A 23,540-nucleotide genomic window follows, 5' to 3' on the forward strand; every position below is an offset into this window, starting at 1 on the left:
AGTTTTCTCAGTAACTAGATTCACCGGTTTTGTGCTCCTTTATCCTCTTTTTCACATATTTCCCAGGGAGAATCTTTGAGTCTGTACACTGTAACCTCTCATTTTAATTATTGCAACCCTGCCTTCACTAATTTCCTGCTTCTTCTAAGCCTGTCATCTTTCACACTATTGTCAGGATTGCTTTCTGTTTGCACAGTCCTAATATGCCATCAACTCTACTGATACCTGATTGCCTACCAAAAAGAATGAACATAAAGTCAAGGAAAGGAATTGTATATAAAATGGTATAATTCCATGTAAGGATTGTTTGCATTTTCATTCTGGCTTTCTACTCTTACCATCTATACAATATGTCCCAAAGACATCAGTAGTTTTTAAATTTTTATTGTCAAGATGATATCCAGAGGGGTTACAGTTACATTAGAAGACCTCAATATTTTAAGGACATGTACAACTGTTCTGCACTTTTGTGTTTGCTTCTTGGTGTACACTGTGGTGCTGTCTGTACTTATGTGACACTTGTGGGTCTGTTTCTACAGTAGTGCTTCCCTGATTTCCTTCCTCACTGCACAGGGCAAGCAGCCTGTCAAGCCTCCTCATCCCCATACTAAATGTTAGATGATGCTGAGGACCATGTTAGTATCCTTAGTAATCTTGATGAAGAAGGTGGCATTTGTCCTGATCCTTTGAGCATTTTATAAAAAGATCCAAATATTTGCTTGTGGAGAAGGGATGTGGAAAACTCATTGTGTAAGGTAGAGAGATGCTTTCCTTGCCATCTACTTTTAATTTTTTTTTTTTATACTGATGCCCTGGGCATAGTACCGTCTGACTATAATATAAGCCAAGACCTTAATAAAAGATTGAACAAATATTCTTTTCTTTTGTTTTTCTATTTATGAATTAAATTATTAGCATCTTACTTCATCTCATTGTTGACAGCATGCCTGATGTCTAATGTAGTCAGCTCCCCATTGTTAGGCTGGAGTTGAAAATCTTTGAGAGGCAATCTTGGAAGTCATTCCTTACTGGTGAGTGGGGCTATTTCTGTGTTCTTTTCTTCTTCATAATCGAGAATGTACGCATTGTCATTTGTTCTCCCTAAAAATGACAGGAGGATTTACTCAGCTACTAGACACTGTTAATATTATCTGGCTTGAATTACCCACTGTTATTTTATAGCTCTAAGTGGCAGCAGCCTGACAGACACTGCCTGTGCTCTGCTGATCCTATGGCCCCCAGCACGGGGCTCATGATGTTCCCATTCACCTAGCACGGTCCACATGGGTTGGGAGTAAACAAGCCACTTGTGCCAGTTTGCCACATCTCTAATATAGGGTTTAGCTTTTAGTCCTGCAAGTTGCTGCCTCATGTAGGTAGACCTGTCAAACCTGTCCTGAAAGACCTTGATGCTCAGTGGAGTCCTAAGAAAAAGGGGGCATGGGGGGAAGTACAGTTAAAATTCCCATTTCCTCATTAACCAGGTTTGCTACTTCTGGAAACCTCTAGTCCTTTAAAAATACCACAGAAACAGGGTGCCACTGGCTTGGGCCTGTAATTCTAGCTACTCAGAAGACTGAGATCTGAGGACCAGGGTTTGACCCCATCCCTGGCAAGAAAATTCATTTTAGAAACATCTCCAGTAAAAACTACCAAAAAGCCTGAAGTGGTAGAGCATCAGCCTTAAGCAAAAAAGCTCAAAATAAAGAAAAGTGAGGAATGGGAGAGACTGCACTCCAGAGACACCATGGGCGCAAGCAGGTTTTGGAGAGTTGGGGTACTTCTTTACTTTGCTAGATGGAGCTAAACTGCCAAATGGAAAAATCTTATGTACGCTTAGTGTGCTCACAAGGCCTCTGTTTGTTCATTTGTAAAATGGGCATGGTGTTTGACAGCTGCACTTCCTTGGATGTAATAGTATAAGGAAGGAATCTTTGCAGACAGCTGCATTTGCAGTACATTTTGGGCAGGACAGAACGGATGGAACTGTTAGTTCCTTGGGATAGAAATAGAAGCCAGCACTTCAAATGCAGACTTGTATTCTTTTTCCACAGTTTGTTAAGCTCCATTAAAATGTAGAAGTAGAACATTTCTATGACTTCAGAGACATGAAGTTAGGCAGTTGAAGATTGTCTATGTTATATTCTTGTATTTGGGATACATGAATTTCTTCCAGTATTCCTTTGTTTCTTAATTAATTTAAAAATTGAAAGCAAGCTTCATCTGTCCTTTTAAAAGAAACTCTTACTTAGGGACACAGAAAGGCTCAGTCAGTCATCCAGGTATGTTCAGACCTGATGGTACATTGATTTGCAAATGTGTAGTTTTTCTAGGAGTGACTGTGAAGTGGTCTGGATAAAAGGTGCTGGCAGATTACTGCACAGGATGGAACCCCAGACTCAAAGTATATTCATCTCACTCCATTTATATGTTAGCCCTTAGTTATTCTGCTCTAAGAGACAATCTCCAAGCCTTTTCATGAGGATTTGCTGCTGTGCTTGATGTTGATTGATGTACTTGATTCTGTTACAGCTCTGAAAGTTTAATCTTTTTGTCATCAAGTAGCTGTTTTACTTTAAAACTCAGTGCATGTGAATACTTGATGTGAGTAAATGTGTATCACACACATTCCTTGAGTCTTGTTACCCTCAGGTGATTCTTCATACTGACCATGAACAGTAAATGCTATGGGTCTGTTTGCTGAGGATACAGTAACTCAAATCTTTATTTCTGGGGAATAGCTTTAATTTTATCTTTTACCCACTGTGATTTCCACTCCACACTCTCTCAGAAAGCTAGGAGACTGAGTTCCTTCTTTCCTTGCTTCTGCTTATGGTATAGAATTATGTCCTAATATCTGGAATGTTTAAATAATTAGGGTTAGCATTTCAGCAAAGTCCTCTTTTCTCCTCAAAGATCTATAGCTCCAAATGTTATACTCCCATCTGAGGGCTGACATTTGTTTCCCTCTGTCATTGGGTCAGTGCCCTAAATTTTGAAATATGACTTTAAGAATCAAAAATCATCCAAATGATTGACTTCTTGACTTTGGCCAGGTGCTTTTTCACATTTTCTCCCATGGCCAGTGGTGGAATTTGCTTGCTGCAAGCTGTATGGAAAGAAAGCAGCATGCAGTTTGAACTCCACAGCATGGGAAGTTTTTTGAAGATGAAAGAGCAGATGAGTTGTATTGCTGCCCTTCAGTATGTCTGATTTGGTAGTAGTTAATCATATCTTTCCAAGGGGAAAATGGTAACAAGATCACTGAGTCTGGATACATTTATTGTCTCACTATTCAGGGGCTGAAATTGGTCTTGATAGCATCATTTATCCCCTACCTCAGAGACACAGACTTGTTCCTTTTTTTCTGTCTCTCTAGCCTTTCTGCTCTTGCTGGGGAAAAAAAGAAAAATAGAATGAGGAAAAAGTTGAGTCCGATATTGCTTAGTCTAGATATCCTCCACTGGGGGATTCTAGTTGATGGGCCAAGCCAAAGTGTGCGGTTTCTAGTGGGTGCTCTATGATGCACCAGCTTGATGCTTCCTCAATTACAAAGAACTGTGGGGTACAGGGGTATAACTGTTTTGATGACCTGTGACCTCTATCAGGGCCTATAATAAACTATTGGCTAGCAGCACAGGATCAAAATTTTTTGGTCTTTGTTTTCACCTTTGCATGTTAAGATTGCATTTTGCATTGGTAATGTTTTTTGTGGTCAGGCAAAGATACTTTTTTTTGCAGGATTTTAAAAAGTGTAATTGTTGTTAAGCAGCCAGGAAGATATAATTTAAAAAATATATTTTACATAACTTGTTCTTTACATTTTAAAAATAGATGTAGGAAGGATGTGTAGGAAAGAAATAGAGGCACAGAAAGCACGTATATGGATATAACAGTAGTTCTTTTTTCTTCTAAAGATTTTCCAACACAAATCAAGAAAATAAATGGATTTGGTTGCTTTATTTGCTGAGACAGATATTTTGAAGTCATTGGCAGGAAAGCCAATATGGGAACATTTTTTTATAAGCTATTACATAAAATAGGGAGAAATTTAAGTTATTTAATCTATCTTTTATCCTTTAGAATGTTTATAAACTAGAAACCAGAAACATTGTTTTTCTCATGTTATGATGTTTGTTTCTTTATTATTTTTAGTATATAATGCATTTACTTATTTCAAAATTCTTACAGTAAGAGTATAGAAGGTCTTTTGTGGTATTTCACCAATTTAGTATCTCTCCTCAGAAGCAAAATTTTCTTGTGAATCTTGCCAGACATATTGTAGGGCTATATAAGCAAATGTGTTGGTGGGCATGCGGGCTGTCTTTTTTTACATAAATGCTAGCACTCTAAGTGCGGTTGAAATTTTGTACATGTAACCAAAAATAGCTCTACATTTCTGTTTCATTTCAACATGCTTACAAGTACTAAAACATCATCTTTGATCTGCACAATTTAGTAAAAGCTCACTATTTTCCTACAAACTTTGGGCCTGTTGTGTTCTATTGTGGTAATTTTCCTACTCGAAAATATAATGATCAGTTCTTCTATTAGTTACATTGTTCACTTTATCTTTGGCTATGATACTACATTTTATTGTTTTGTTATAACTAACATTTACTGCCCAATTTGTTGGTCACAAAACAATTTGTTTATTTCTTTAAAATATCTTGAAAACAAAAGGGAAGGAAAAAAGAAAAAAAAAACTTTACAACTCATGGGTAGCACCTGATATTACTAGAGCATATATTAGTCCAATCTTTTTTATGCATTTGGTTATTTGCATAATTTTCATCTTAGCTAGTAATTATATGGTACTTACTGCCATGCAACCTTCATGATGGTAGTTTCCCTGTGTTGTTAAATAGTCTTCTTTGTGAGCTACTTTTATCATTTAATATCAAACAAATGCATCATCAGTTTCCTGTTGTCAGCTATTTGGGGTTAAGTAGGTAGGCTTTGGAACCAGACAGACATTGGGTTGAATCTCTGGGGCAATGTTTTCTCACTCAGGCCTGTTATGAAAAATTAGATAATATATGTTAAGCACGTAATGCAATGCTTGGAGTTCAATCAGTAACAGCAAACTACTGAGTTGTGGCTTAGGAATATTAACAAAAAGGAACAGACAAATAAAATGAAATAGTTATTCTTTATTCTGATAAAGCAAAGTGTGAGAGGGAAGGGTAAAGTAAAATTTGCATTGGAGAGAAGAGATAGGAGGAAGTTAACTGGCATTCTAGGAGGAGTTCAGTCTGTTGTTTGTCCTCCTCCCTTAGAAAACAAAACCATCCCAGGTATTCAGAAGCCTGGGCTATAGTCTCTTTCATCCTAGAAGGAGTAGAGAGGGTCTCTGGAAGGGAGAGTATGGTGAGAACCTTTTAATATTTTCTTTCTTTCTTTGCTGAGTTTCCTGGCACATTTTTCACAATCTGATATATTGTTCCCATGGGAACTAGCAAGATATCCGAGGAAAATTTTAATCTATTATAACCCAAAGGAAGCTAGAGTAAACTATCCCCCCTCCCATCAATTTTTGTACCCTTAATTCCTCTGAAAGTGCCAAAATAAAAGCTCAGAATTAAGGATCCTTATTCACCTAAGCTTACCATCTGATCAGAATTGTTTGAACATCATCCAGGTGCAAATGTTGCATGCCTTGAGGTTTAGCTATACAAGTGAACACTCAATGAACATCCCTACCCCACTTGCCTGGCAGAGTTGACAGATTTCTTTTTAAAAGCTGCACTGTTAATGGAGAAATCATTGATGAGTCTGGGTAATGATTAAGTTTGAGGTAACATCATAAAATAAACTTTTTTTTTTTTTAACCACATGAGCAGCATGTTTTGTTTAAAGTATCTAAATATGTCAAATTTGAAGTTTGGCATGGGTCATGTTGTACAATGAAGATTCCATAGTTATCACTTAGCCAATAATGCTTTACCCTGGTATTCAGCATAAAGCAAAATGGAGTAGAATATTGCTTTATTAAACAATATTCACAAACTTCAAAGAAAAAAGGCAAACATTATGCAAAAACAATGCTCTACTAATATATTCTCCTTTTTCTTTGATGTTACTTTTAAACTTCCACGGATTTTTAAATGGTATCTTTTTAATATTGAGTGCTTATTGACCAAAGTACTTAATTAAATTTGTTTTCATTATTATTCTGTTTCAGTTCCTTATTAAATATATGTAGTTAGCATTAAAAAAAGTAAAGTATCATGTTTCATTTCTGTCTCCTGCACATCTTGGTTTTTCTGAAATGTACTGTTCAAGTACATTTAGCTGAACTTCATGTCATTTTCCTTTCATTTTGCAATTATTTCCAAACTATCTTTTTTAAGAGATGGTTTGCATGAAGATCTTGGCCAGTGATTGCAGTAAACTCTTGTCTGTAGTTGGAAAGATCACCTGCTGATTGGTACTTTACCAATCTCCAATCAGGGATGCTTTTTCTCATTGCCTGAGCATTATTTCATTATTATCTATAGCTGCTACGAGTTTTTCCTTTTATTTTTCTTTCCTGTGGAACATTGCATAGTGGCAAAACATTATTAAGTATCTCTGTCTCTTTGGCTGGTTTTTGGTAACCAGGATAATAAGTTTGTAGCTCAAATTATTACCTTAAGAATAAGTCAACTCTCCTATTCTTGACATAATGACTTGTCTCCTAGACATAAAGGAGTGTTTTTGGAATAGCCCAAGATCTTCCTTTATTATTGTGTTAGAAAAGTTTATTATTAGTTTTCTCATCATGAATTCTTAGTGGTAGGTGTAGGTAGGAGAAGAGGCAGGTTAGCAAGCTGATGTGAGGAGCCCCCCTTCTTGCATAGAAATTATTAGAAGACTCATCAAGGAAAGATTTCTTGCTGTCTATACCAAGGATATTTCCACAGGCCAAGTGACCAAGACATGAGAATCCTTGAAACCTGGGTTGCAGGCAAGTTTATTATGAGAGGGGGTATGCAAGGCAATGCAGGAGCCCCCCATGCACAGTTTTTTTGTGCCAGTCTTTCCATGCTTCACATTTTGATTCTTTTTTTTTTTTTTTCCCCCATTCTACACAGTGGTTCTATGGTTTTTCTCAAATAGCTACTAGGAGTTAGCTGTTTCTCTTGGCTTATTGATTCCTTATTTTGAGACAGTGTTTTTTTATGTTTATTTTTGTTTTTAATGCATTTGGCTGAGGTTCTTTGAAGCAGACAAATTAGGAGATAAAGTTATTTCTTTTATCTGATTTGATTCTGGTGGCTGCATTTGTTAAAGATAGCTCTTTCACATTTACCATTAATTGCTCTGTCAAATGAACTCTTGACATACTTTCTCTTATTACTTATTACTATTTTTATTACTAAAGTGGTCCAAACACAGTTTGTCTTATTGTGTCACAGTCTTAGAAGAAATTTCTTGAATAAATTATAATAAATCCTTACAGTCAGTCTATTCTCTATAAAGTAGTGAGATCTTGCTCAACACTGCCATGGAAGTGATCTTAACAAGCATTTTTTCCCAAGTAAAAAGTGACTAAAGATTACAAATTGTGTAGTTTTATTTAATTAGTTTTAAAAAATTTTATTGTCACTCTGATATACAGAGGGGTTACAGTTATGTATGTAAGGTAGTGAGCACATTTCTCATTGAACTTGTTACCCCTCCCTCATTTTTCTCCTACTTTCCCTCCCCCTCAGGAGTTCCCCCCAGTTGTACAGTTCATTTCCAACATATTGTCTTGTGAGTATCGCTATTGCATTGGTTTGCCCTTTGTCATTTGTCTCATTGTTTTGTTGTTCCCCTTCTCTTCCCTGGTTCAGATAAATGTATATACAATACCCAGGGATCAAGAAAATGTATAGTTTCATTATATGAAATGTTCAGAATAGAGAAATGCACAGGGACATGACTAGATTGGTGATTGCCAAAGGCTAGGAAGTTAGAAATGAGTAATTGTTTAATGGATACAAGGCTTCTTTTTAGAGTGATGAAAGTGTTCTGAAATTAGATAAAGGTAGTAATTGCTGACTGAAGTGGTACAAGGTGTTTTCTTATTGTTATTGTAAAGGTGATGTACAGAGGTTATAGTTATATAAGTCAGGAAATGAGTACATTTCTTTTTGGACAGGGTATTTGTCAATGTTAATGGTAGTTGGCATTTTGTATAGTATAAGAACAGGATGAGGACACCACCACGAAAATGTAGGAGTCCCTTCATTGACAGAATCACATGCTTGCCTAGTGACTTCCTACTTCATGGAAAATCTTCTTAGGTAATCTTTCTCACTGTCAGTATGGACACAAGGGCTTTGATAACATGCTTAATTGATTCATGTCCCTTTTATAATTTCTCAGGCGTTCGCTCCCATTTACCCAAACTGTATTGAAAATCTTCTACTCTCCTTTAGAAACTATTCCTGGTTGTTGGCTGGTGTGAAGGTGGGGGGTAGATTATAAGCTTCATAGTCTGAAATTCTCCTATAAATGTTTCTAAGGGTGCAGGTAGCTTCCTGAGACACAAACTGTGCTTTTTCATATTATAATCTCTCTCCAGATGATCTGCTTCTCTGAAGCTCAGCTCCTCATGCCACATCCTATGCTTATCTCTGCATTACTTTGAGGAGAAAAGAAAACCCTACGAGATGATAGGTTTTATTGACTAAACTATGATGATTTAAGGAAACAGCATGTATTCAGGCTACTTTTCTACTAAAGGGGAACTGGATCACAAGGTACAAATGAAGAAAGGGCACAAGCTCTTCAACCTAAGCAGTTCTTAGGACTAAAAAAGGAAGAGTCGACCAGGCCAGTCTGCTGCTGCAAAATGTCAGTCTATTGGCAAAGCAGAATTTTAGATCCTCTTCCACTCACTCCCCTTCTGACCTTAAGAAGGGCTAACGTTAGGTACAACAAGCATCAGCCTGTAGTATGAGACTGTTGGTGATCAGTGTGCCAAAATGCACTTCCTTGTTACATTGCAAGTAGGGAAAACATATGGCAGGCAGGTGGTGATGGCAGGATCATTATCAGCTCACAGTGAGATTGGCAGTTCATTTGCAGATAGTGATGCCCACCTGCCATGGCAACAGTACACCACTGGGCACCAGAAGTCCTCTGATCCTGTCCTTCTACTCGCAGTGCTTAGCCTGCTTGTCCCACATGATCCATACTGGTTGGCACACACTAATGAGCAGTGGCCATGGCCTCAGCATGGGAACTGCGGTGATACTAGACCAGCATTGATGAACCCTGGTTGAAAGCTGGTTTCATGTTTTCTCTGTTGGTTTTATTGTTTTGCTTACATACTTACTTGAGCTTACTCTGCAATTTTCCTTAAAACGTAACTGCATTTCCACTTTAAAATGTAATTTAAAATTTTAACCTTAACTTTGTGCTGGTAGTTTATACTTGTAATCCTAGCTACTCAGGATGCTAAGACCTGGAGCATCATAGTTTGAAGCCAGTCTGGGAAGGAAAGTTGGAAAGACTCCGTTAGGAAAGATCAAGCGGACTCCAAGGGAAGAAAGAGTACAGAGATCTCAGCAGACCGAAATCAAACTTGAATCATTGCTGGCAAAGGGTGCCTATTAACACTGAACAGAGCTTGTGATACAAGGGGCCCGGCAAGTGGGGTGGTGTTCCACGGTTTAAGTATAGTCAAATCAGGCAGCTGTGGCAAAAGGTTCTGCCTGGGACAAAAGGACCTGGTGAAGCTTTTCTGAGCACTGTTCCAAGTTTCTGGTGGGAGCAGGGCCAGTGGGCCAGGAAGGCAGCCATTGGGTTATGAAAACAATGCAGGTTTCCATCAGACTCTACCTGCAATTAGCCAGAAAAATGTTGGGCCAGAGGTGTGGCTCCCATTGTAGAGGGTCAGTTGTGTTGAATAAAGCTGAGGGGAGAGCAAGAAGCCCTGAGTTCAAGCCCCAGTACTTGCAAACAACAAAATAACCCTCAACAGAAACGTACAGTGAAATGAAATTGCCCTATAGATATACCTTCAAATTTTCTGTTCTTTCTTTCATTTCCCACAATAGGACTGTGTTGAAAGTACCATTATGCAGTAGCTTTTTATATACTGTATTTCTGCAGTAGATTTTAGCCATTTCCCTTATTTTCAAACGCTTCATCATCATCATTGTTGAGAAATGCTAGTAGTACAACAATGAAAAAGAAATAGGGTCTGTCTACATTAAACTCTTTGTCTCAGTTTGTAGTTATGCATTTATGTGGAACTCCCATCAGTGTAATATGACACTGCTTTTGTTAGCTACTTTTGTTTTGATACTGTGAATTTTAGAAGTGGAATTGTTAGGGCAGAGGAAATCCACATACTAAATGTTAGTACAGTTGGCATCTTGACCTCCAAAGAAGTAATAGTTTAGGTTCCTGACAATGCTGGCAAGTACTATTGAGAGAAGCTCATGAAAATTATAGGTTTAATTGACAAGAGCATGGGTGAAAGTAATTCAATTCAGTATCTGGAGAACTAGATAGAAGTTGGAAAACTGTGATGGGATGTACTGAAAATTCTCAAAGGATAAATCTATAGGTGACAGATCTCATAGGGAGGCTAATTCCTCATGGAGGAACTATGTCAAAGCATATGACATCAAAAGAATTTGGCAGTTTCCTAGGAAGTCAATAAGCAGTTTCCTAGGAACTCAATAAGGGGTAGTCTTAGCCCTCTTCTACAGGATACTCTTAGAAACTTGTGGTCTCTATACATGCAACTTGTGCCTACAATGTTGGCTTTCCTTTTCAAAAAATAGAGGGAAAAGTTTTTCATATTCTAAGAATGGTGGGCTATTTTGCCTGATATAACTTTGCTCTCTTTTCCTTTATTTGCTGGTTTTTGGACTTGAATTCTAATTATTAATGGTTTGGGGAAACTACCTGCTGTGTCCTCTAGATGCAACTAAGAGATTCCCAGTTGAGAAGATTTTGACTTAGCGTTGCTTAACTTTTTCCTGGGTTAGGCTGCCTAGCTGATGTTAACTTCTGGAGTTGTGGATGGTGCAGTCTAGTAGTCTTAAGATGCATATAGTGTAAGTGATGGTTAAGTGTATGGTCACATTGGTGTGCACTCCTCACCATCATCCATCTCCAGAATTTTATTATTTTGTAAAACTAAAATGCTATATTCATCAAACACCTTTCCTTCCAGCCCCTGGCCACCACTGCTTTATGAATTTGTCTACTATTGGTATCTCAGTATCCTTTTTTATAAGTAATACTTTTTTGTGACTTAATATGATGCCCCTGAGTTTCATTCATCTTGTAGCATGTCAGAAGTTCCTTCCTTTAATATTCCCAGGTATGTACATACAGGATGCCTATCTTATTCTTAAGTGTATTACACATTGTTGGGGCCAAGTATGATTACACATAATAATAAATAAAAATAAAAGAAATTTTAAAACAAAACTTTTCAAATCCGTAGAGTTAGTGCCTTGTTATTGTCAGTAGTTTTCTTCCCCTTAATTTTACAAAAATCTGCCTTTAGAAAAGTAAATAGTGCCCAAACATCAAGGTAAAAATAAATTTGCTTAATTTAAATGATACAGTAAAAATGTACATTCAAAAGGTGGCATACCTTAGGGAGTGTGGCATTATGGGAAAAATGAATCAAGCATGTTGCAGTATAGGGCAGAACTCAGTGTCCTGAGTAGCTGCAGCTTTTCTTCAGCAGTGGTCTCCTTGGAACCATACTTCTACAGATCCTAAGAGTCTGCCTAAGGTACCACATTTTGGCTATCCACTCATCAATTCATGGATATTCCTCTTGCTTCCACTTAGGCAGAATAAATTCTGCTGTGACCATGGGTACTTCTCCTTGTGACCCTGCTTTCCATTTGTTGTTACATACCCAGAAGTGAATTGCTATGGGGATTTTGTTTTCAATTTTTAAGGAACTTCAGCAATTTTTCTTGATGTCTCTGATAACAGGAGTGAAAACTGTTGGACTGGGAGATGACATGCTTTTCAATGTAGATAACTTGAGCTGATTTATCTCATAAATCTTGGCTGTTTGAGATGTACAAACTGCATCCAACTGAGTCTTACTCTCCAGTGATAACTGCCTACTTTCTAAATATGCATGCATGTTTGTGGGGAAGGACTTGTATATATGATATAGAAGTGTGGCTCCTAGTCAAGAGAGATGAATTTGGAGATGGACACAGATTTGGTGCAGGCTATTCTTGAGTCAGTGGCTATGCTCTGTACTCCGTGCCTTTGATCAAGAAACCTGGGCCCAGGTGCTCTAAGTTCTGATTGAGACCAAGGGGAAAGTGCTAAGTTTACAACAAAATAAAAGTCCCATTGCATGCTGGGAATGTTGCCCAGTGTTGGAGCTCTTTCCTACCATGCTTGAGGCCATGGGTTGGATCCCCGACACCACAAAGAAAAAGAAAGGTCCATGTTTTGACACCTGGATATTTTGGAATGATCTTTTTTGGGGGGAGGGAGAGTGGTCAGTTGTGGAGCTTGAACTCAAGGCCTGGGCATTGTCCCTGAGCCTCTTGTGCTCAAGATTAGTACTCTACCAATTGAGCCACACTCTGGTTTTTGAGTGGTCAATTGGAGATAAGAGTCTCATGGGGATGTTTCTGGCCTGGATGGCTTCGAACTGTGAACCTCAGATCTCAGCTTCCTGAGTAGCTAGGATTATAGGCTTGAGCCACCTGGCTCCCTGCTGGAATGATTTCTTTTGTTTTTCTTTCTTTCTTTCTTTCTTTTTTACCCATCCTGGGGCCTGAACTCTGGGCTTGGGCACTGTCCCTCAGCTCTTCAGCTAAAGGCTAGCACTCTACCACTTTAAGCCACAGCGCCACTTCGAGTTTTTTCTGCTTATGTGGTGCTGAGGAATCAAACCCAGGGCCTCATGCATGCAAGGCAAGCACTCTACCACTGAGCCACTTTCCCAGACCCTGGAAGGATTTCTTAGCCACAAAGTTGATGATAATCTGTACACAAAGTGATCGATCATTAGGCTATTTTTTTTTTATTAGTATACATTAGTTGTATAAGGGAAGTTTCATTGTGACATATATGCCAATGTATGCCAGCCAGCTTCCCCCCTCCCGCTTCCCCCCTCTTTTTTCTGTCAGTCGTGTGGCTTGAACTCTGGGCTTAGGCCCTGTCTCTCAGCTCTTTAGCTCAAGGCAAGCCCTCTACTGCTTGAGCCATATCACCACTTCCGTTTTTCTGGTGGTTATTGAAGCTAAGAGTCTGACGGACTTTCCTGCCTGGACTGGCTTTGATCTGTGATCCTCAGATCTTAGCCTCCTGAGTAACTAGGATTAGAGGCATGAGCCATCAGTGCCCGGCTCAATTTCCCATCTTATCACTCATTCTTATCCCATTCCCTACTTCTTAAAACACAATTTCAACAAGTTTTATCATTCTTTTTTTCGAACATGCAAATAAACATTCACCTTTTTCAGTAGCCTTTCTCCCACCACTGATAGCTCCTTTCTCCTACAGACTGCTTTACTTTCTTGTCACTCTTGTGTGTGTATGTATGTATGGATGTATTCACTGGGGTTTTTAGACATGCATATATTAAATTTTACTCAGATGTACTATTCTATATGTCTTTGGCAGACATTCTAGAAAAATGATTGCAGTTATTGTCATAATTCTTCCTTGAGGTCATGGTACAGTTCTGTACCATTTTACCTTTGGTTTTGAGTTGACTTCACATGAATGCATATTCCCTTTTCTTAATGACTTCTCAATGTTAGCCTGCGGGCCTGCTTGAGAGAGTGCTTTATTCCATGCTGAATGCAGGTAGCTTTCCCATACTAGTTTTTTTCACCCAAGCAATACCTAGCAGAGCTGTAGCAATTTATTGGAACTCTTAGCTGGATGAATATTTTACTCCCACATTTATTGCTTAAATTTCTCAATTTCGCCTCTTTATTAATGGAAACATTGCAAATGTTCATAAATGGTTAGATATTTATAGAGGAAATGTAATATAACCTTTTATTTTTATCCATTCTCAGTGATAAGCCCCCTTCCCTCACTAATTCTTTCTACTACTATTGCTTTTTTAAAGACTGGGTGACATTGTATGTATTCTCCACGAAGGTGTTAAGTGTCTCCATGTTTTCATACTGTTTATGTGGCTGGAACTCCTCCAGGGAGACTGCTGGACAAAGTGATTTAATTTCTCCCGACTGCTGGTGACCTTGGAAATTTTGGGTACAGAAGACTTTGATTGACACTGGAGAAGAGAAAAAAGACCCACCCTAGAGTTCCAGCCCTCTAGAGGAGAGGGCAATGATGACAGGTCTCTATGATAGAGAAAGCAGGCAGGTGCATGTGGTACAGGGCCAGTTCTTGGTCATTCTTCTGAGGCTTCAATATTTCATCTTAGGGACAAGCAGTGTGGTATTAAAAGTAGGAGTTATGCCAGTGACATAATAACAGATTACCACAAACCTAGATTAAACTCCTTAAATATACTTGTAGAGTTATAAGGATTGAAAAATCAAGAGGTTTTAATGAAAATGCTGGTGGCTGTGAAGTCATTTTCAAATGGTGGTGTTTACTTTTTCTTTAAGGTCCCCATCAGATTTAATGAAAAATATTTGTAATTATTACACTGTATTTCCCTGTTGCTTTTTGTATGTGTATGTGTCTATCATCTGCCCCACAGTTAGCAGTACAATATATTTTCTGGTCCTGTTCTTATGTTTCTTGTCAGGTTATTATCACTATTTGTAGAGATGTTGACCAGTCTGCAATAGCCCCTTATATAAAATTTTTTACTGTAATGTTTTAGATTTTATGCTTGCGCATGCATTTAATTAAATACTTACCATACTGGAGGTTTATCTTTAAGCAATGAGGTCCATTTAAATGAGTGTCTAATGTCAGGTAGGGACACTTAACATTTCCTCTCGCTCTGTATTAATCTGTATTTTACCTCTTCCTTCAATACAGATAAAAGCATCTGCCCATCTAGGTATTGGGGCAGTGGATTGATACAGGAGACTTGTTTTTTTTTTTTTTTTTAATCAAAAATGCATCAAATAAGGAAACTGACTATGGGTTTGTGAAAGTTTATAAGCACTCTAGGTTACCAGTCCATTGATGAAAATGAAATGTGCTTAAAAATAGTTCTGACTGGTGGAGGTGGGAAGCGTGATTATAGATGGGAGAGCAGCAAAAATACATGCAAATAAACAACCAGCCTTAGCACCTAATTACAATGATTTGGAAGGGGGTGTTCCAGAATACATTTAGCCTGGATGGGAGAGGTAGCCCAGAAGCACTGGTTTATGTACCTTAATCATTGCATTGTATCTAAGACAAAACGTGTGTGGTGTTAATACAAAAGTTGTTTTAATGTAAGAGATCAGGGTTCAACAAAAGTCTGAATAGAACAAATAAACTTCAGCTTTTTTATAGTTATAAAATTTGATAAAAATAGTTATTTGTAAATAGTACCCACAATCAACAATAGCCTTAATTTTAAAAACCAAGGTAGAAGCTTCTACAATTGGGTTGACAAATCACGGGTGAATTTTAAAAATCCAATTATGGGAGTAGTAAAAGTTGTTGAAAATATGTCTTCACTTAACTGTTGATTCAGAACTATGGCTTATAGTGATAAAGCATTTGTTTAGCATGTTCACGTCCCTCCCTGAGTTTTATCCACAACATAACAAAAATTAAAAACCAATGAAAGAAAACCTCTATTGAGTAAAAGTATTTTACAGTGGTAGTTTTCTTACTAGAGGATTTTTTTTTCTGTCTGTGTACAAATTTATCCTGTCATCAGAAATTGTTTTTTGGAACTGAAAATGTATGTGGCATATTTTTCCAGTCTAGTCAGGTAATACCAAAAAGAAAATGAAAAATAAACATTTTACTTTTTTTCCCCCATTTCTCATACCGTATTTTGTCATTCTTGGTTTAAGAGTATTCATAGGAGCTATAAAATGTAAGTCAATATCAGTTCACAAGAGGAAAATAAAGGAGGAAGTTAGAACCAGAATGTAGGATGATAGAGGAACAAGGCACTCAAATTTGTAGGAGATATGTTGGGAATGAAGAGTATGAAATTGCCCAGACCATCACTATGTGTGGTGAAAACTGATGTGTGCTATACGCATAAAATACTAAAAACTCACTACCAAAAAACTAGTGAAATATTGGTTTTATATTATTTATGGTTATAATTTAGAAATTATCTTTGTTGCTGCTAGGAAAACTTAGCATAAATGTGTGGCTCTCATTGGTGACACTCATTAGATTCCTCCCTCACAATGCTTTTCTACAAGCAGGAAAGGTTGACACTGTTTTTGCCGGTGCTTGAATCGGAGTGGGTCACTTTGCTGGGAGGTAAGCTGAGAGCATGCTCAGAGACATGACCCATAGACCCTGTCCATACAATTAATTTGGAAGCTCTTCCATGCTTAGATGTATAATTGACAGGTGTTTAAAAATTTTTGGAAGTATCTATCACTTTTAGAATTTTTAGAGTAATTATGTAAGGTACTTTTAGTAAGGAGAAAAGGTGAAGAATACATAATTTAACTATTGTATAGCAGCATTATATGTGAGGTTTACCAAGTCCAAAGCATGTAAAAAGAAGGGCCTTGTCTTCCTCATTTTGCTAAGCACAGAAGTATTTTGTCCAGAATACTTCTCATTAGTTAACCTATAATTAAGATGGTTCACAACACTCACTTCAATTATCTTAGTAAATAAAATATCCAATAATGGTACCTGCAGAATTAATCTGTAAAACATCTAAATAAATACCAAGTACTATATCATTCTTTAAAATAAACTCTACTTATCTCTAAGTTGGGATGAATATGTATGAGGTACATAGTCTTGTTTGCTGTGATTCCTTAAGGAGAAAAGTATATTTAATTGAGTCTTTCTAATGATTTCAGGAGTGTAATGATTTAAGTCAACATGTATCTTATTTATGCATATGTGTGGGTGTATTTGTTTATTTATTGCATGCATACCTATTTAGCACTTACTCTGTGCCAGGCACCGTTGTAAGAAAATTAGTTAATCAGAAATAAATGACACTTCCATGGAGCATACCTTCAGTCATACTCTGTTCCAAATACTGCGCTGACATTGATGCTTTTCTTCCTACCAGAGTAAGATGGGCACAGCTGTCTGTCTTATGAGGAAGCACAGGGTGCTAGGTGACTTTTCCAAGTTCATGCAGCTGCTCTGTCAGATTACCGAAAACACACCCGGCATCCTGGTTAATCCCTGTCTATGGTCTTCCCCATGCTGTGCAAACTCTTCACTGATTTTTAGTTTTAGGCAGCATGAGTTACATTTAGGCCCAGATGGTAGTTTTTCTCTCTTTCAGGTGTGCACAGAGGTTTTTCCATAACTTCAAAAATTTTGTCATGAAAATGGTCATAAAAGAGCTTATTTCTTGAGGCAGAATATTTATTCCATCTCTCTGTGAATTTATGATTGGCTGTGTGGAATGATGAGTGGGATATTACGGTAATTATGCAACATAGCTTCTCAATAGCACCATTTTTTATTAAAACATCTCAGGCTATGACATGGAAATGTCACTGGACAATTGTTTTTCTGTGTACCTCATCTTTAAAGTTTAGGTAGTTGACATTTTATCACTCAATTATCTTCATCAACATCAAAGTCTATGAAAGATCCCTTGGTGATTTGATATTAGCAATTAGTGTAAAGAATATATATAGACTATTATTATTCTATGTATAAAGAATATACAGAATATATAGAATTTCATAAGTGGTCCAAAGCAATTTTGCTATACTAAACTGCTCCCAGGCTTTACAAGAGATAGACTGGATTATAAATGCAGACTAAACTTGCCATCTTAATGGACCAAGGGTGAATCATAGTGTCTACTATCCTTTCTTTGAGATTCTCTTGGAGAAAAATAATTAATGGTGAATACTACAGTGTATATTTTTGCTTGCTTAATCTTTCATGGTAGCTGCTTTTATTTGGCATGAGAGCATATCACAAATTTCAGTATAGTTCTTCTATCTTAGTCTTCTGTCACCGTATCTGCAGTTGAAATAACTACACTTTTGTTACATGAAAGAACAGAATCAGAAAGTGGACCTTAAAATGCCTAACCTCCTCATTCCAAAGTTGTCCTTCCAAATTTTATGTTTGAAAGAGTCCTTGATCACATATATTCATTCATTCATGCAATAAATATTTACCTTCTACTTTGCAAACCCAATGCAAGATCTCTTGGTGAATAAAAGAAGTCTCCTCCTGGTGTATACTATCAATGTTTTAATTATAATAAATGCAAAGTGGAATTTACAAAGATTTAATAGGATACACTGCATCCTATCTGGCCAAATTATCTTTTATAATTCTACCATGAGATGATACCATAAAGTTCCAGTCTAGTGCTCTCCTTTGTCAGATGAGGAGAAAATAAGACTCAGCAATGTTACATGACTCATTTGCCAGAAAGTGACAAGTAGAACCTAGCAGGAGCCCAGGGCTCCATGTGGTCATTACCATAAACAGGTCTGAGATTCTGGGTCAGTTGTATAACCTTTGGTTGCATATGTAAAATACTTGCATTTCAAGTATTTCAGGTGCATCTTTGTTTCAAAACAGGTCCACTTGTATATAATTAATGTCTGCTCTTTAACTCATGCCAGGCCATATGGACATACAAACCGTAAATTTATGTTACCATTTATTCAGACAGATATTACCAAGATTCCTAGTCATTTTCATTGAAGCTGTTTAAACTTCATCTCTTTTCAAGGTGATTGACATGTCAGTGATGAATAGCTAAGATAAAAAACTGCAAGATAGAGAAACACATCTTAGAATCCACATGAGAGGGACATGTATGCTAATTATGCATTGACTTTAATTCCTGGTTTGTCATAGTTGCCTGCAGGTGTGTGTCTTGGCTATGTGTTCTCAGGGCCTCATTTATATTTGAGATTTTCTTTAATAATGTTGCATCCACAAAGAGCTCTTTAATCTTGGACTCATTTGCAATGATGATTGCAGGTTGTAGCGTTTTTGTTTTTTGGATATTTTTTGTTTCTACTTGGGTTTTGCTTGTTTTGTTTGTCTTGTCTTCCCATGTATTTCTTTGGAAGACCGTTCTGGGACAAGCTTGTTGGCCTGGGTGGTGTACAGATTTTCACTTTTGGCTTGTTGTTGTCACTATTGATGAACAGCTATTCACTGTGGTCCACCCCTCACCCACCCATCAGTGGCTGAGGAGGAGGCTTGGCATTGGCAGGTACAAGGTAACCTTGAGATTCACTTAGTTTATTTTTAAGCAGGAATGATTTTTTTTTCCTCCTCTGCTAATAGAATTGAGGGCTTGAGCTCGTTAGATACATTGTGTGAAAATACAAGGATACGTGGACCTTCGTCATCTCCACATATTTGTTACATTCCCACTCAATGCCCTAAATTGGATGATGCCCTGTGGCTATGCCCTATTTAAACTTGCCCCAGAGATACTCTGCATTCCATGGTTTGGCCACCCTTGAACTTCGCTTACACTTGTGATTTCCTCTGTAGTTCTTGGCCTGACTCCAGATCTCTTGTTGCTTTCTTGGCGTCTTCCAGCTTCTGCAGGTTAGCTATAGGGCCTTGACTGAGCAGTTCCAAATATATCAGCTTAGACATTGTGAATACTTCTCCCAGGCATCTGAGTCATCCATGACGTTCTATGCAGCCTTCTCAGGCCTGGCCTCTTCAGTGGCCTCTGGTAAACTCGGGTCAGTGCATATTGGGAAACTGCTTCACATGAGGTAACAGTTGGTTAGTCCCCTGTTTGATCATATTCCTCATTTTTACCTGAGTCCTTAGCTTTACAGAAGTTGGTAAGTCCCTAATAACAATCTTGATGTAGATACATGATTTGAGGGGTCATCCTTCAATTGTGTTGTTTTCTTTGTTTTTAAAAGGAAGGTTCAACTTTAGCCCCTAATTAGCCTCGTCTTTGATATAGCTACTTTTTGGCTTCAAAAATATGATATGTGAGTCTTAAAATGTTATCTGACAGTTGGATTTTTTTTTTTTAATATGCTGTCCTGGTGCTTAAATTCAAGGCCTGGACACTATCCTTGAGCTTTTTTGCCCAAGGCTAGCTTTCTATACTTGAGTTACATTTCCACTAACCAGCAGTGTGGGCAAACTCAATGCTTATGTATGTGCTGTCTTTATGCTGGGCTATAAGAAGTGAAGATATATTTTATTTAGAAGAGAGATTATAGTGGTGGTAGCTCACACCTGTAATTTTAGCTACTTGTGAGGCTAGGATTGTTGGGATTGCAATCCCACATAGTTGGCCTCTATCCTGTCCTGTGCTAGAGTAGGAAATGAGACCCTATCTCAAAATAACAAGCAAGAATCAGACCTGGGGGTGTAGTTCAGCAGCAAAAACGCCTGTCTAGCAAGTATGAAAAACTTTGTTCAAACCTTGAACAAAGATGGGGAGGAAATCTTGGACAGTAGAGGTGGCCAACATAATATCTTCAGTATAGATATGTGAATCGTTATGACTGTTACCAAAACCAAGCATGAAGACATGTTTACTAATTAATCCCATATACTTGTTTCTTGAGATACATGAGCATAAGATAAATGGTAACATGAGAAAAATTACTGCGTAGTATGACCACAGCTGTTTATTTCATACATGGTATGAATTAAATGGTTTTCCCATTTATAACCTTTTATTTGTATGCATGTTTTAAAAATTCAAAATGATTCTTATTGTCTACCTTATCCTTGATGTAGCTGCCACCCCCCAAGAAAACTCCTTCCTAACTCCAACTGTGTTGCTATTGGACCTAGTTATACCTGTGTCATTTTGATTTACACACTGTGAAATCAATTCCAAATATCTTTGTGATTGTCATCTTGTTCTTACTAGTTCTTAACTTGGTCCAAGAGAGGATGGTATGACAGGCCAACAGTCCATCCAATCTTTCTGGAAAGACAGGTCATGTTGTGCGTGACAGGACTGGGCCTTTAACTCAGTGCCTCTTGCCTGCAAGGCAAGTGCTCTCTCACTTGAGCCACATCCCCAGTCCCAGGTCATAGAAGTACTTAGGGGTTTTCATAGAAATGGTTAAGGAACTGTTTTTCCGTAATATCTGGCAGTGCCAAAGGAATATTGCACACCTCTTCAATCAAGTAGAATTTCTGTGGGGCTTCACATGCTCAGCCATTTGATCTTTTTTGGATTAGCATCTTTCTTTTTAAAACAGCCCTTAAAAAAGAGTTTTAGGTTTACAGCAAAAATGGAGCAGAAAGTACAGAGATTTCCATGTTTTTCTGCCCTATACTTGTACTACAGTATCCCACAACAGAGGGATGTAATTGTGGAAGCTGATGAATCATTATTACCCAAGTCCATGGGCTTCCATGTTTGATATTGTACCAGCTACGGGTTTCTACTATTGTATAGCAATATATAATTTACTATTGTAACGGAATATAGAAAGAATAGTTTCATTGCTCTCTAAATCCTCTATGCCCTGGCCATTTATTGCCCATTCCCACCTACCCCTAGCCACTGGTGTCCACTGATCTTTTCTGGTGGGCTTCTTTCACTTAATTATGCGCATTTACAATCCTCTGTGTCTATTCATAGCTTACCAGCTCATTAGTTTTAGCATTAGATAGCCATCCATTGCCTGGATGTTCCACAATTTATTTATTTACTGATGGCATTATGGTTGTTTCTAAGTGTTGGTAGTTCTCAGCTATGTTAACATCCATGTTCAGGTTTTTATGCTAAATTTTTGGCTCTTTCAAGAAAATTCCAAGGAGCTACCTTTACATTCTTGAATCAGATGGTAAGGGTATGTTTAGTTTTGTAAGAAACCAGAAAACTATCTTCCAAATGGTTATACCATTTTGCATCAGAGGGTGAATGAGAGGTTCTGTGACTGTATATCCTTGCAAAGCATTTGGTGGTGTTGGTGATCTGGATTTTGGAGAATCTGTAGTGGTGGTTAAATTAGGTACTTTCCCCCAAAATTGTTTTGAGGTGATGGAAATGGAACCTGGGTCTTTGCCATTGTTACCAAGTACTGTACCAATAGAGCACCCATATTTCATTGTTTAAATTAGCAGTTCCCTTATTGCATATGTTGTGAAATGTCTTTGCTATTTGTATGTTCTCTATGAACTGTTCAGGGTTTTTTGCAGTAATTTCCTTATCATTGAGTTTTAGAAGTTCATTGTATATTTTGAGAAACTAACCCTTAGCCTTTGTCTTCTGCAAATATTTTCCCTGTGTGCTACTTGCTTTTTTTGTAAACATCTTAGATATAGAAAATCCAATTGAGTTGATCTTTCACAATTGAGCAAGCATATGTGACTGCTAGTAAAACACATTGCAGACTTCCAACTCTAATTCCCTTGATTCTTTTATTTCCAGGTCAATGTGACAGTGGATTACATTAGACCAGCCAGCCCCGCCACAGAAACAGTGCCTGCCTTTTCAGAGCGTACCTGTGCCACTGTCACCATTGGAGGAATGTAAGTGGTCCAGCTAGCACGCATCAGCTTTCATCTGAAGTAGCTAAGAGTTCTCTACTTAATCAAGTCTCTCCTTTCTCTCTGCTTTGCTTTCTCTTGCTCTTAACCCAGTGGTTTATAATTATGTGCCTGTGTAACACTTTAGATTTGCAAAGTACTTTATAATCACTCATTAGCTAATCATATACTTTCATTATCGTTTTTTAAGATTTATTGGGCTCTGTGTGCTTTGCTCCATGAAGTACACATTATTACTATTAATAATTCTATTTATTGAATATCAAGCTGGCCCTAGGTACTATCCAAAATTAGTTCAAAGGATTTTCTGTATATTGATGTAGGAATTTGAGTTGTAGATGAAAGAGGGGGCTTGGAAGGAGGAGAGGAAGAAAAAAATAGAAAGGAAGAGGAGTAGAGGTTAACTGTACATATTCTTTGTACTAGAGGACTGTAACCAGTTGATAGAGTTGCTGCTGTTCTGGCTGTGCTATGGTTATATACGCCAAGGTCTCTTGGTTGTCTGGTTGATGAACAGAACCGCTGAAGAGAGCAATCTGACAGGGGAAGGAAGAAGCCTGCTGGGCTAAGCTTCCACAATAAATATTAAAACAATCAGTCAGTCCCTGGTAGCAATTCTTACTTTGCATAAAATATACCAGCATGGTAATTGTTTCATTCTCTATTTAACAGTCTTAAATGATATTTGTTACCAAACTGGTATTTTTCTCATTTTAAGGGTGCATAGTAGAGGGGAAGAAAAGAATAGGTCTCTCTCTTATCAAAACAGGGATTGTTTTATTGAAAGCACAATGGAGCCCCTTAGGAAAAATACGTCTAAGCTATAGCCGCCTCTGAAAAGATGCAGATTTTGTAGTTGTTTAGCTTCTAGAAACTCTCAGATCAAACTGGAGCCTCTTCCCCTGCATCCTTGTCTCCACATTTGGAGTAACTATTCTTAGCCAGTTCCCACTGCTGTATTTATTATTGTTGTTAATGTTGACACAATT

The 23,540-nt window shown here is 37.7% G+C and overlaps 1 protein-coding gene across 1 annotated transcript in view; it reads left to right on the top strand.

Annotated features, from left to right (window-relative positions):
• Snd1 (staphylococcal nuclease and tudor domain containing 1) overlaps nucleotides 1–23,540 on the top strand; it is a 446,694-nt gene that overhangs the window by 174,301 nt on the left and 248,853 nt on the right. Inside the window, exon 12 of the mRNA XM_042695875.1 lies at nucleotides 22,433–22,533. Within this exon, the coding sequence (XP_042551809.1) occupies nucleotides 22,433–22,533 (101 nt within the window). The remainder of the gene's footprint in view (nucleotides 1–22,432; nucleotides 22,534–23,540) is intronic.

This window comes from Dipodomys spectabilis, unplaced genomic scaffold (genome assembly GCF_019054845.1).
Source record: "Dipodomys spectabilis isolate Male_0828 unplaced genomic scaffold, ASM1905484v1 ptg000197l, whole genome shotgun sequence".
Lineage (NCBI taxonomy): Eukaryota > Metazoa > Chordata > Mammalia > Rodentia > Heteromyidae > Dipodomys > Dipodomys spectabilis.